This window comes from Nicotiana sylvestris, chromosome 2 (assembly GCF_000393655.2).
Source record: "Nicotiana sylvestris chromosome 2, ASM39365v2, whole genome shotgun sequence".
Taxonomy (NCBI): Eukaryota; Viridiplantae; Streptophyta; class Magnoliopsida; order Solanales; family Solanaceae; genus Nicotiana; species Nicotiana sylvestris.
In genome coordinates this window covers 65,692,189-65,705,345 of record NC_091058.1, presented here as the reverse complement: position 1 = coordinate 65,705,345, position 13,157 = coordinate 65,692,189, and the positions used below count along the sequence as shown (strand labels likewise).

At 36.1% G+C, this 13,157-nt stretch overlaps 1 protein-coding gene across 1 annotated transcript; it reads left to right on the top strand.

Annotated features, from left to right (window-relative positions):
• The first annotated feature begins 3,936 nt into the window (after positions 1-3,936).
• LOC104216817 (uncharacterized) lies at positions 3,937-12,172 on the top strand. Its single transcript, XM_009766948.2, has 9 exons — positions 3,937-4,087; positions 5,063-8,221; positions 8,335-8,415; positions 9,109-9,261; positions 9,691-9,854; positions 9,953-10,100; positions 10,412-10,534; positions 10,857-10,944; positions 11,702-12,172. The coding sequence occupies exons 2-9, from the start codon at positions 5,294-5,296 to the stop codon at positions 11,902-11,904; spliced, it is 3,888 nt and encodes a 1,295-aa protein (XP_009765250.1). The 5' UTR covers positions 3,937-4,087; positions 5,063-5,293; the 3' UTR covers positions 11,905-12,172.
• The last annotated feature ends 985 nt before the right edge of the window (positions 12,173-13,157 follow it).

The window sequence follows — 13,157 nt, the reverse complement described above, 5'->3', positions numbered from 1 at the left end:
GGAAAAAGGAGGTGTGACAAGATAAAGATGGAACTTCTCAATAATTCTTTTTTGGCCAGAGACATTCTTGGTAACAATGAGATATTCCATATTATTCTCATCTATTGTCTCAATATGAAATCCATTTTTGCGGATATCTTTAAAACTCAACAAGTTCCTCTTGGACTTGGAGGAGAACATTGCATTCTCAATGATAATTATTGTTCCCATAGGCAGAGTTATAGTAGCTCTTCCAGAGCCTTCAATTAGATTACTACTACCAGAAATTGTAGTAATATTTGCCTTACACATACTTAAATGAGAGAAATATTTCTTCTCTTTGAAAATTGTATGTGTCGTACATGAATCAATTAAGCAAATATTTTTATAATTGAACTTTGATCCAAGTTTGCTTTGAAAGATATCCATATTTGCTTCCCATAGTTTGACATACAAAAGAAGTATATGAATAAATAATAGTATTTTTAGAGATAAATGGAAAAGAAATAAAGTTAAACCAATAATTCAATATCAGCATTTAATGCATTTTTTTCGGCAAATTCTAATTATTATACAAATAATTACACAAAATATAATACAAGTACACATATGACTAATACAACTACAACAAATTTATTACATGTATAAATTATTTGCATTTTTCTATACATTGTATGAAAAATAATTGATCCGTGTAAGAAAAGAACATACTCATAAAAAAAATCAAAAGTTGTTCCAGGGTGCTTGTAAACCTTTTCTTAAAGAGAATTAAAGCAACGTAAAGGAAAGTTAAAATTGTTAAAAGATCACTGAGACTAGAATACTAATTAATAGGATATTACTCCTTGTTTGTGAAATTTATAAAATTTCGGAAATAAAAATATTCTTAAGAACTACATAAGAAAAATTATAAAGTGCAATAAAAATTACGAGATGTTTATTCATTACATACTACGAGTAGGAAAGCATAAAAATTAAATTGCTCAATCATCTCTAACCACAGATCCATCACCGATCAAGTGATTTATTTTTTCATTAGGGTGCTCAAAAAAAATCTACCAATTCCAAGTGGGTGATGTCAAATTCATTGTTTCGTTCAGCCACAAGTAGAAGAGAAATCAACTGAGAGTACTTTGTGAAACCTTTCTCTCGGTACTGCTGTTGCAAGACCATATTGGAGGCATGAAACGTTGTAAACGTTTTTTCAAGCATATCATAGTCACTGATATTATCTCCACAGAGTTTCAATTTAGAAGTAATTCTAAACATAGCAAAATTATATTCAGAAACAGACTTAAAGTCTTGGAGCCTAAGATGAGCCCAATCATATCGTGTTTGTGGAAGAGTGACCAACTTTAAGTTGTCATATCTTTCCTTTAAACCATTCCACAAAACAAATGGATCTTTCACTGTGAGATATTCAATTTTCAACCCTTCATCAAGGTGATGACGCAAGAAAATCAAGGCCTTAGCACAGTCTTGTGTAGATGCTTTATCTTTATCTTTAATGGCGTCTCCAAGACCCATTGCATCTAAATGAGTTTCAGCATCCAATACCCATGTCATATAGTTCTTATCCGAAATTTCAAGGGCAACGAACTTTCTTTTCATAATATCAGACATTTAAAAAAATACAAATTTGAGAAAAATTATACCTTAATTTTCTCAAAGATCTTCTTGAGATTGTAGAGCCTCGTGCTGATAACGTGTTATAAAATATAACCCAAAATAATAATATAGAACAAGCAAAAACAAACTAAGAGATATAGAGAGAAAGAGAGGAAGAAAAATTCTTATTTCTTCTTCAATTGTGTGCATTTTCCTATCTATTACAAGGCCTTTATATAGGCATAAAAGTGAAGAAAATATGTCATGGAATATGTCATTGAACATACAAAATATGTCATTGAATATGTCATTAAGCATTTGAGATGTAAATCATGGAAGAAGAGTAGTCATCCACCATAATATGATATTTATCATAACAATTTTCTTTTTGTCTTCCCTATTTTGAGCTTATTTAGCCATTAGCGCACGCACTCTCCCACTAAATACTTTTACAAATCTCGAGAAAATACTACTCATTCGTGCTTGGGTAAACTATCAAAATAACGTTGCACTAGTTTGGGCAATGACTCGTAAGCCGAAGTTTATTTTAAAATTTAAATCAGTATATGTTTTAAACAATAGTGGAAATAACATAAATAATAATAAATATATAATTAACAAATTACATACACTTATAGTGCTTGACAAGTTATACAACTCTCCCCTAACATACTTAGCATGTATTACAAGAAGAAACGAGATATATATGACAATAATTCCCTATCATATTTCATATGTGGTAAGTATTGGGGGGATTTGATAATGATAGGGATACCATTGCCGTCTTGCCCACATTATTTATGAGTATTTTCTCGAACGTATTTATCACATAATATGCACTGTATCTTCTTCTTGTCTCTTTATCTCTCACTTATATTATTTTTGTTCCATTGTGTTCGACCTATTTTTTACTAGCCATGCTTGCGCAGTTAATTGTCCTCTAAACCTTTACAAATGCTTGCAATCTTTCTTGGGAGGTGAACTATACATTAATTTCTCCAATATTATAATGTCATTTATAATGGCATTCTTGAGAACTTGATTGTTGTTAATTTTTCTATAGGTTCAACTCTTATACCAGACACTAATGTGTTCCTTGATTGGGTGTTCTTTGTAAATAGATTAATACTTATTGATAAGTCCCAACGTCTTCATAACATCGTAAAATTCATTGAATGTTGCAAACAATCATATTATTTGCATAAACATAACTCTTATTGCTATCATTTCTAATTAACCTAATGCTTTCATTGTTCTCCATTGTACTTTGTTAACTGTAATTTACTGCATATGAATAAAAATATAAAATGTGTTAGTTAAATATTCTATGAGAAATTATGACCATGTTAAGTATTATTTAGATTAGGAAGGTTTTTATTTCACCGATTATTTTGAAGTTTAGCTTTTTAGCTAACAAGAAGTTAAATTTACCAAAATTTGAGTGCATACATGAGACATGACTTCAATCTGACATGACAATAATAAACAACCTAGCTATTTCTCGAGTCACCGTAGATCAGTTGCATCACTATAGTTTTCAAATTAATCTTTTGTACCTTAATACTTGCATCTTAGATGTACCCCACATATGAATTTTATAACTCATATTTCAAATTGATGGTATTTACTTTTTCTCCTCTCCTCACAAGATTTTATGTTCTTTGCTTCTCGTTCCTCATGTTATAATTTGACGACCAAGACCACCCACACTTCTAACCATTATTTATCATCCTCATTCATTTATTTTACGAGGTTTTCACTCCTTAAAATACATCTACCAATCACTCATAAAAATCTAAAGGGATCAAGTCATTTTTTTAAACTCTTTAAAGTCCTCATAGTCCATACTTAACATTAATCTCTCAAAAGCAACCTTAGATCAGGGTGTTAAATTAAAGACACTCATTTGTTTAAATGAATTGTGTTGGAGTTTCATTGTCTTACATGAACTAGAAGTGCACGTCGTTTGTTTAAACTTAAAGGATCGTACATGCTCAACTTTATATTACAGGACAAATAAAACTTAATAGACCATTTGAAAATTTGAGTTAAGAGTTAGACAAAAGTGCAAGGTTTATAGAAGTACAAGGACTTAAAGTACAATAAACGGTAGTTGCATTCGTAACATCACGAGTAAGCGTGACGCATGTGATAGATACTTCACATATCTCTTCATGTTGACGAAATTGCCCCTACGCAAAACTTTCTCTTCGCCGAGCAAACCAATAGAAACCATGAATAGGAACAAAAACTATGTCCAAATAGTACTATATGTCAAGCTGCAGAGTACCATCATTTAAGACTTCATCAGGGGCAAAAGGGCATTTCAATTCACAACCCTTGCAAACCTCTCCATTGACTCTCCAAGTAGTGGTGATGTAGAAAAATCTCTCACCCAAATCTCCACATACTTCATATGCTATCGTTTCGCCGCCGTTATTGCACCGTCGTTCGGTTCCTCTCCGGTGACTTTTCGATGGTACCGATTTTTAGTTAACAAGTATGAACACTCTCAGCAAGATGTATTTTTTCTGATTTTTTTTTGTGAATTATTTTTGATCGAGGGCTTAGATTATTCTATTTCGGTTAAATTTGATATGTTCTGATTCACCGATTTTTTGTTTTGGATTTGGTTTGAATGAACTGGAAAATTAGGTTTTCTGAATTCCTTTCAGTGGTAGTTATTTATGTTGTAGCTTTACGAGCTGGATCCTGAGCTTCGAGCTTGATCTTAGGTCTGAAAGGCCTTGGTTGGGCCAAGTTTTTGATTTGTTTGGCCCTGCCCTGCCCATGTGTACTCCGAATAGCTTCAGATATTTGGCATAATATGAAATCCCTCAAGAGACTAATTTTGTGACATTTACAAGTGGGAAAGATTTAAACTTAACTGAATTATCTGAAGTATTTGTGTTCTGATTTATAGGTCTGTACTCTGTAGAAAATGAAGAGAACCTATAGCGTTAGAAAATCCCGATTGTTGAATATTGAAATGAGAATCCTCCAAATGAAGGGAAATGAATAGTTAGGATTCAAACTCTAAATAGCTTGGACTTGTAAAATTGTTGTGGTTGTTGTTTTGTAGTATTTTTATTATGATTTGTGATTAATTGAACAGAGGTATTTTTACCCCACCTGTTGGGATCAAACTGAGTTTTTTGTTGTTGTTGATTAATTGAATAGAGGTTGCTTTTCCTTTAGAATGCTGGACTCGTCTCTTAAGGCCATTGATGTACTTAGGACATCAGTCCCGTCAAGCCTTATTTTACTAATGTTAATCTCCAGAAATCAAACTCCTGCTGCCAGACTTCACAGGCCAACATAGTATGAAGCGATTAGGGAGAATCACTTAGGACTGTTGAGATCACTGCTTAACTATGTTTTTTACATTACTTTGGACATGGATCATGTCAAGTTTTTTTCTAACCTTTTCTCGTTAAACTTGCTCTGATAAAGCATTGGTTACTGTGACTTGCAGCTTCTGTTTCTTTACCCAACTGCAAGATCAAGGTATGTCTGTAGAAGATCCGGAGGGACATATGAATAAGAAATTAGTTGCTGCTTTCTGTCATTACAATGATCAGCTGTTAGCACGTGATCATGATACACCTGTAAAAAGTTTAGTAAGTGTGACTAAATAAGAAATTGGTTATATCTCATTTCTATTTGGAACAGTCTCCTTAGGCTGTGAATTTGGGAATTGTTTCAAATGGATAGAAATGTTGGAAAAGGTATGATGGGACAAAAGAACTATGAACAAGGTCGCTATAGCTCTGTAGAGACCAGAAATGAGGTCATTGGTTCTACAAATGAGAGATTTTTCCAGGATCCATCAAGTTCTATTAATACGAACATAAGACCACCTGATTTCGCTGTACCTGTTGGAGCTAGGCCTGTACTGAATTATTCTATTCAGACTGGTGAGGAGTTTGCTCTAGAATTCATGCGGGAAAGGGTTAACCCTAAGCAGCATCTCGTTCCGCATGCTTCTGGTGGGACTACTGGTGCAACTTCTTATATGGACCTGAAGGACATACTTGGAATATCTCATACAGGTTCTGAAACCGGATCAGATATCTCCGTGATTGCCTCAATAGAAAAAGGTCGAGATCAAAATCATGAGAGGACTAGGACTTCAGTAAATGATGAGAAATCCTACCACCAAGTTTTGCAATCTGTGACCAGAACCTCATCAAGAAATAACAACATCCGTGGGTTTCAAAGCCATGTATCTTCTAGGTCTAGTACATCAGGAAAGCTAAGGTGTCTCTGCAGTTTTGGTGGTAGAATTATGCCTCGTCCAAGTGATGGGAAACTTAGATATGTTGGAGGTGATACGCATCTTATTCGAGTCAACAAGGATGTTTCTTATGCGGAGCTTATGCAAAAGATGTTGACAATATATAATCAAGCTCATACCATAAAATATCAGCTTCCTGGTGAGGATCTTGATGCATTGGTATCAGTTTCTTGTGATGAGGACGTGCAGAATATGATAGAGGAATGTAATGGTCTAGAAGGTGATGGATCACAGAAGCTACGGATTTTTCTCTTCTCTAACAGTGACTTGGATGATGCTCAAGCTGGTCTTGAGAATGTTGAAGGAGATTCAGAGATGCAGTATGTTGTTGCTGTCAATGGCATGGACTTCGGGTCTAGAAGAAACTCAATTGCTCTGGCGAGTGCTTCAGGAAATAATCTGGATGAGTTTCTTAGCTTAACAATTGCTCGGGAGAATAGTCGAGTTGCTGCCGATGCTTCTCGTTCAGTGGGTGGTGTGCCTCTAGCTGGTCAATCTGCTCATGTGATGGCTTCAAGTTCATTGCATGCCTTTGACTCCAACCAACAAGGGTACCATGGTCAAACTATTCATCATGGCGGTGCTGAATGGAGACCTTTACCCACTTCCATGCCTGTTGACAACTTCCAAAATTTAGATGCCAAAAGCCCTGTTTTTCCCCAGTACGACCATGATTCTCATCCACCCAACTCCTCACAACTCACAGATAACTTTGTTGTTAGTACAAGCCGTGGTTACCTGAATGGGGAAGGAGGTTCTACCCACGAGCAGCCATATAGTTCACATATGAACGACCAAGAAGCACCAGCGGCGGTGGTAAAAATGAAAAGAGACACCTCTTTCCAGAAAAAAGTTGAACTTGGTAAAGATCAATCTCTGGAAAAGGAAGTGAATAAGGAGGCAAAGATGAAAAGAGAAAGCTCTGCACAGAAATTGAATGAGCCCGAGAAAATGCATTCTGTGGAAAGCGAAAAAGTTGTTTCCTCGAATCCACTTGTCAAATCTGCTCCAAATCATGTTTCCCGAGTTGAAGCATCTAATTCTGCTGCTACAGTAGTTTCTGGAAGTTCTGACATGCCAGCTAAAATTAATGAGAAGAGTCAGGAACAAGTGCAAGGTACAGTGTCTCTTGGAGCTGTTCAAGAAGAAAAACTTGATGGATCAAGTGAAGATGGCCATTTTTCTGCATCTGGTAGAACTTCCAACGCTGACTATGGTGACTCTGAGGCATACCCATATGACCTTAGCTATGACCCACCTTCAATGCCTCCACGAGTTTTTCGTTCTGAACGTTTGCCTAGGGAGCAGGCTGGCCTAAATCGCTTGTCCAAATCTGATGATTCTTCACAGTTCATAATGACCCATGCACACTCTGAAGGCAGACAGCAGATCCTGGAATCAGTTGATAAATTACATGATGGAAATGTGAGTCCCCAGACCGAGAAATTTACACCTTCTGGGCCGACTCGGTCTGCTAATCAACCTGCTATCGAAGAGAAACAGATTGAACTTCAGCAGTCTGTAGAGTTAGGTGACAATACCAAGGGAGTTAATTCAACAGTTGGTGAAGATGTTTCTGAAGCAAATCTTGAGAAGCGCGTACTGAAAGCAGCAACTTATGCCGATAAAGTAAAATCTGGACCAAATAATGCTATCACTAGCAATAATGTTCGCGATGAATCTGCTTCCAAGCCAAACGAGCTTCACCGGGGTGATGCAGCTGCAAGTAGAACAGAGGAAAATAAAGCTATGGGGAAAATACAGCCGCTAGCTGAGAGCGAGCCTCAAGTTGGAGCAGTGGCCACAGGGAAGCCATCTGTTACCACTGGCTCTCCTGATCACGGAGACATTCTTATTGACATTAATGACCACTTTCCTCGAGAGTTTCTCTCTGATATTTTCTCTAGAGCTAAAATATTGGGTGATGCATCAGTGTCTGCTCCACTGCGCGCTGATGGAACTGGTTTGAGTTTGAATATGGAGAACCATGAACCAAAGCACTGGTCTTTTTTTCAAAAGTTAGCCCAAGATGATTTTGTCAGAAAAGATGTGTCTCTGATAGACCAGGATCATCTTAGTCTCTCTTCCACCCGTGCAAATGGTGAGGATGGAGCATCCATGGATTATGGTTATCCTCCTTTTAACGACAGTGCTATGATAGACCATATGGACTCCCGGATGAATATTGAAGCTGATATGCAGCATCTATCACGTGACAATGTTGGACCATCCACCATGAATGTGCCTTCAGAATACGATCCTTCTCAAACCACTGGCATCCAAAGCATGCAGTATGATGGTGCAATGAATTCAAAAGTAGCTGAATCGGATTATCAGGTGTTCCTTTTTAGTTGTTGACACTTCTAGCTGCATAATTCTGCTTCAGGTTATATTCTCATTTTTTAACTCGTACAAATGTGATTGAAAAAACCCTTTCATTTAACATGAAGGATGGGAACCAAGAAGTTCAGAATACTGGTTTTCCACTCATTGATCTCTCTATGGGAGATGTCGATATAAGCTCATTGCAGGTATTGTGGACTTAAACCCTCATAAACATCAATACATCTGGCATATCTTGAAGTATGTGTTCTATATGATGGTTGAGTGAATGAGTGATGCAGGCTACCTAAAGTAGCACCCGTAGGTCACTGCCAATAACATTCTTTCATAGAAAATGTATGGAAAAATTCAAGTTCTGGTTTTCTGCCTGAATATCCATATAATGACAATAGTTAGACGTGAAGTGAGTAATTTTTGGATTATTGGTTTTTTGTTGACCTTTTTTTATTAAAAAAAAACTCTGTTAGAGCTCTAGATATCTTTAGTTCTTGATTTTTATCTGCTACTTCATTGCTTTGCTTGGAGAGGCCAAGACTTTTGGTTCATATGTGTGGCTTGCTCTTTTCTGTGTCTTGGATTTATGCATCTGATGGAGATATGGAGAGATTGTTTACAACTTGTTGCTTTAATGAGGGGGCATTTTGTTCATATGCATGGCTTGCTCTTCTGGGTCTTCAGTTTATACGTCTGATGTACATATTGAGATTGATTTTATGTTTATCAATCAAGAATACATTAAAATGGGCTGGATTTTTATTACGTGATTTGCATGTTTAAACTAGCTAGACAAATTAGAAATCATTTTATTTAGTCATGTAATAAGTACACGCAGCTGTGCTTTGAGTCAGTTTTTTAGTTAACCTGTTTTATTTGCCTCGCAGATTATCAAGAATGAAGATCTCGAGGAATTAAGGGAATTGGGTTCTGGAACATTTGGAACTGTTTATCATGGAAAATGGAGAGGAACTGATGTTGCCATAAAGAGAATAAAGAAAAGCTGTTTCACAGGTCGCTCATCCGAGCAGGAGAGATTGGTGAGCGTCTTTGGAGTTGTATAATTACATCTGCCACAATAAAATTAACCGGTTCCTGGTTCATCAGCTTGAATCCAAATATGTAGTTTTAGACCTAATAGAAACAAAGTTGTTTGAGCGTGTTTCCCCTTGCTTTGTTATTCTTCAACTGTAACTTTGTGCTGCTCTGCTTGCTGTTTTTGTTGTTCCATGAAATTTGTGTACGGCTTCCTCCAGCTTTACAAACTCAAACAATCGTCCAAAATACATCTTGAACACTTTCAACTATTTTTATAGCAGTACAGAAAGCGAATTTCATCACAGTTCAGACATCTAGTCCTGTTTTAATCAAATCTAAATCAGTAGAAGCTTATCAGTTCATATATTTGTCATGCTTTGAGGTTTCTTTATGCAAGCATTTTGACAATGGAACCCTTTATCTATTTCCAGACTCTAGATTTTTGGCGTGAAGCTGATATTCTTTCAAAGCTTCATCATCCAAATGTGGTGGCATTTTATGGTGTAGTGCAAGATGGGCCAGGGGGAACTCTTGCCACAGTAACAGAATTCATGGTGAATGGGTCTCTGAGACATGTTTTGCTTTGCAAGGACAGGTGTAAAACCCTTTTAACCCTTCCTATTATTTTGTTTTATATATTCCTCTGTATCCCTTGACAAAACTTCGTACTTTCTTCCAATCCTGACTTGCTAGACACCTAGATCGTCGCAAGAAGCTCATAATTGCAATGGATGCTGCATTCGGAATGGAATATCTGCATTCAAAGAATATTGTACATTTTGATTTGAAATGTGACAACTTGCTTGTCAACTTAAAAGATCCTTCTCGACCCATCTGTAAGGTGTGTACACGTATATAATCGCTTTCCTTTTTGTTCTTTGCAATAAAGAGTCTGATGACTAATCACTAGCTGATGTGTTAGTATATCCAAGAGCATCTTTCCTTGACTACCTTTAATTGATTATTCATGTCATGTTAAGAGTGCCTTTAAGCTATAAATTGTTTCCTTTGCCATTCACTTTGGTATTCACTCATCATGTTCATTATTAACATGTTTCTGTTGGTGGAAAATTTATGTTACCAAGAAACGGACAATTTAATGTTTTGTAGGATCAAACAAAACTTATAAAAGCCCTGTCAATTTTATTATAGGTTGGTGATTTTGGACTTTCAAAAATAAAGAGAAATACGTTGGTCACTGGTGGAGTTAGGGGAACACTTCCATGGATGGCCCCAGAGCTATTGAATGGTAGCAGTAACAAGGTTTCTGAGAAGGTAAGATTTCAGATATTAATCTTAAGGTTGACATATCCAAGATTGATATGAAATATAGCCTGTCTCAGGCATCTTTGTTTCTTTCTGTGGCATGGGGATGGGGAGAGCATATTCTTGCTGATCAACTCGAATTTCTGTTATTAAATTTTCAATCTAACCCCCTATTAATTTGTGATGGGTAGGAAGTATGTTGATGCTTCTCCCTCTATCTTTCTTTGGCAATCAAGTCGACAAGGACCTTAACTTCTCAGATACAAGAGATCTGAGAGAAAGTAAATCAGAAACATGTTCCTCTTCTAAGTGACATTTTGAGACTTTGCAGGTTGATGTTTTCTCCTTTGGGATTGTGCTCTGGGAAATTCTTACTGGCGAGGAACCTTATGCTAATATGCATTATGGAGCTATTATAGGTTTGCTTTACTCAGTCCTTATCTTACCTTTGTTTCTTGCTTTAAAGTACTGGCATTTCTTTTATTACTTTCTTGTCATGAAATAAAAATTACTCGTTATATCCTTCCTTTCCTACAAATCTACAAGTTGCTGCCTTGAAAATGAAACGAATGAATGAGGAGTGTCAAGAGGTCATTAACAGTAGAAAAGCAGCAATAACCAATATTTTAACTGGTACAAAGAAAAATATAGAACGTCATAGAAATGTATTACAGCAAGTTAGGCATGGTTAATTTCATCTCCTAATGACACAATGATCGCTTTTATAATTTGTTCAGAAATATTTGATCTCATCAAGGACCAAGATACTAAATGATGTTGATACACTCGAGAGTTAGAATGATGCTGATACTCTCGGTGAAAGGCATTGCATAAAAGCAATAAGTGAAGAAATGTAGAAGCATAGCATAAGTTTACTTGCTGTTTCCTTCTCAAAAAGTTCATTATTTCCTGTTTCTACTTATTTCGAGTTCCACCAATCATCTTCTTTGGATGCCATGTGAAGTGTGGCTGAACATACGGTGAAATTTTTTCTGTGGGACATCTATTTCCAAAGGTGTTGCTCACAGTCGTTTCTATAGTTCTCTGATGCTTCACTAGGATGCAGAGGAATGGTCATAAAAGCCTTCATGTTTTCTGTTAACAGAGCTAGGAAATATAGGAACCAGAGTTAAAGTTTAGAAATTCACGCACTCTTGCATCATGTGTTACATGCAGGTGGTATAGTCAACAACACCTTGAGACCACTTGTGCCGAGCTTCTGCGACGCCGAGTGGAGAATTCTTATGGAACAGTGCTGGGCTCCAGATCCTGCTGTTCGGCCATCTTTCACTGAAATTGCCCGACGCTTACGTGCTATGACCGCGGCATGCCCAACAAGACCACAAGCTCATCCACCTCAGAACCAACAGTCCAAGTAATGGCATAGGCATTTTTTCTGTATTTCTGCCTCGATATTCTATAAGCAGTTTCTATAAGGATACTGAATATATCTGTATCATATTTAGTGGGGAGAATGGCCTCCTTCAGGGTGTGAAAGAACATTGTCGAAAAACTAATGATCGACAGAGTATATATATTATTCCCGGGAAACATGATAAAATCATATATATTGTAATTTGTAAAGCATCATTTGTATCTAAAATTGGAACTTTGGCCTTTGAAAGATTTGGTTATATTGGTTGGTGAGATGAAGAGTTTTTCTTTTTCCATTTTTGCAAGCAAGCAAAGATGTTTTACTCACCCATTATTTAGGTTTTTGCTTTATTTGATACTAAGAAAAAAAATTCTCTTCTTTAGTTTGAGGAAAAGGAACAACAGAGCTGGAAAAATCTAGCAAGATTCTCATACTCTTCCTTCAGAGTCCAGATTCCGGAGTAAGGTCAATTCATCCTCATTTAACATTACAATATTGGTTCAAATTCCAGGAATGACTTGAGTGAACTTCAGCTTGAATATCATGCATTTGTTGAAATGATTTTGACACCAACAGACCAGCTGCTATAAATTACAGTAACACATTTTTCCATTGACAAAGTGTTCGTGTCAAACTTGACAGAAGTGGATTTATATTTCAATCACACGACTTCAAGTCCACTTCTCCTTTGAACCAAGTGGACTTGTGCCCAGTACAGCTTTCTCAATTATTAGGTTGTCTTCTCATCATTCTGCATTCTTCTAACCTAATTTTAGGTGTACGTTCGCCTACCAGATACAAACATTTGTCACCTAATATACCGCTTGTAAAAGATATCAATAAATTTGCCAAATGTCATCTTATAAATATAATTGACATATAAGAGATAAAAATTCCATATCTGTACGTATTTACACAAATAAAATTTCTAAAAAAAAGAAAGGTATTTAGAAAAAAGGGAAAAGGAGCAAGAGTACTTGCTTAGCACCTTCTTAACCCTATATTAAAGAAATATATACCTTGTTAAAATAAAGATACATTGGCAGTTTCTTTTTGAAGCATTTGTTTCAAAGTATCCAACATTATATATATATTTAATAATTCTACTATAATTAGTACACACTGAACTGATATAAACACACTCACTAAAAGCAAATTCTAGTAGACTATAAAAAAGACAAAATACATAAGTTCCCCTCAAACTAGTCCGGAAAACTGGACTGCAATTTTACGAGAGTTTATTTTACCCCCTATTCT

What these genes read in the sequence shown, in the direction of transcription:
- LOC104216817 (XM_009766948.2), top strand. Translation starts at nt 5,294, where the DNA reads ATGGATAGAAATGTTGGAAAAGGTATGATGGGACAAAAGAACTATGAA. An exon ending in TAGCTGAATCGGATTATCAG is followed by an intron (nt 8,222 to 8,334) that starts GTGTTCCTTTTT and finishes TTTAACATGAAG; the next exon opens with GATGGGAACCAAGAAGTTCA. An exon ending in GTAACAAGGTTTCTGAGAAG is followed by an intron (nt 10,535 to 10,856) that starts GTAAGATTTCAG and finishes GAGACTTTGCAG; the next exon opens with GTTGATGTTTTCTCCTTTGG.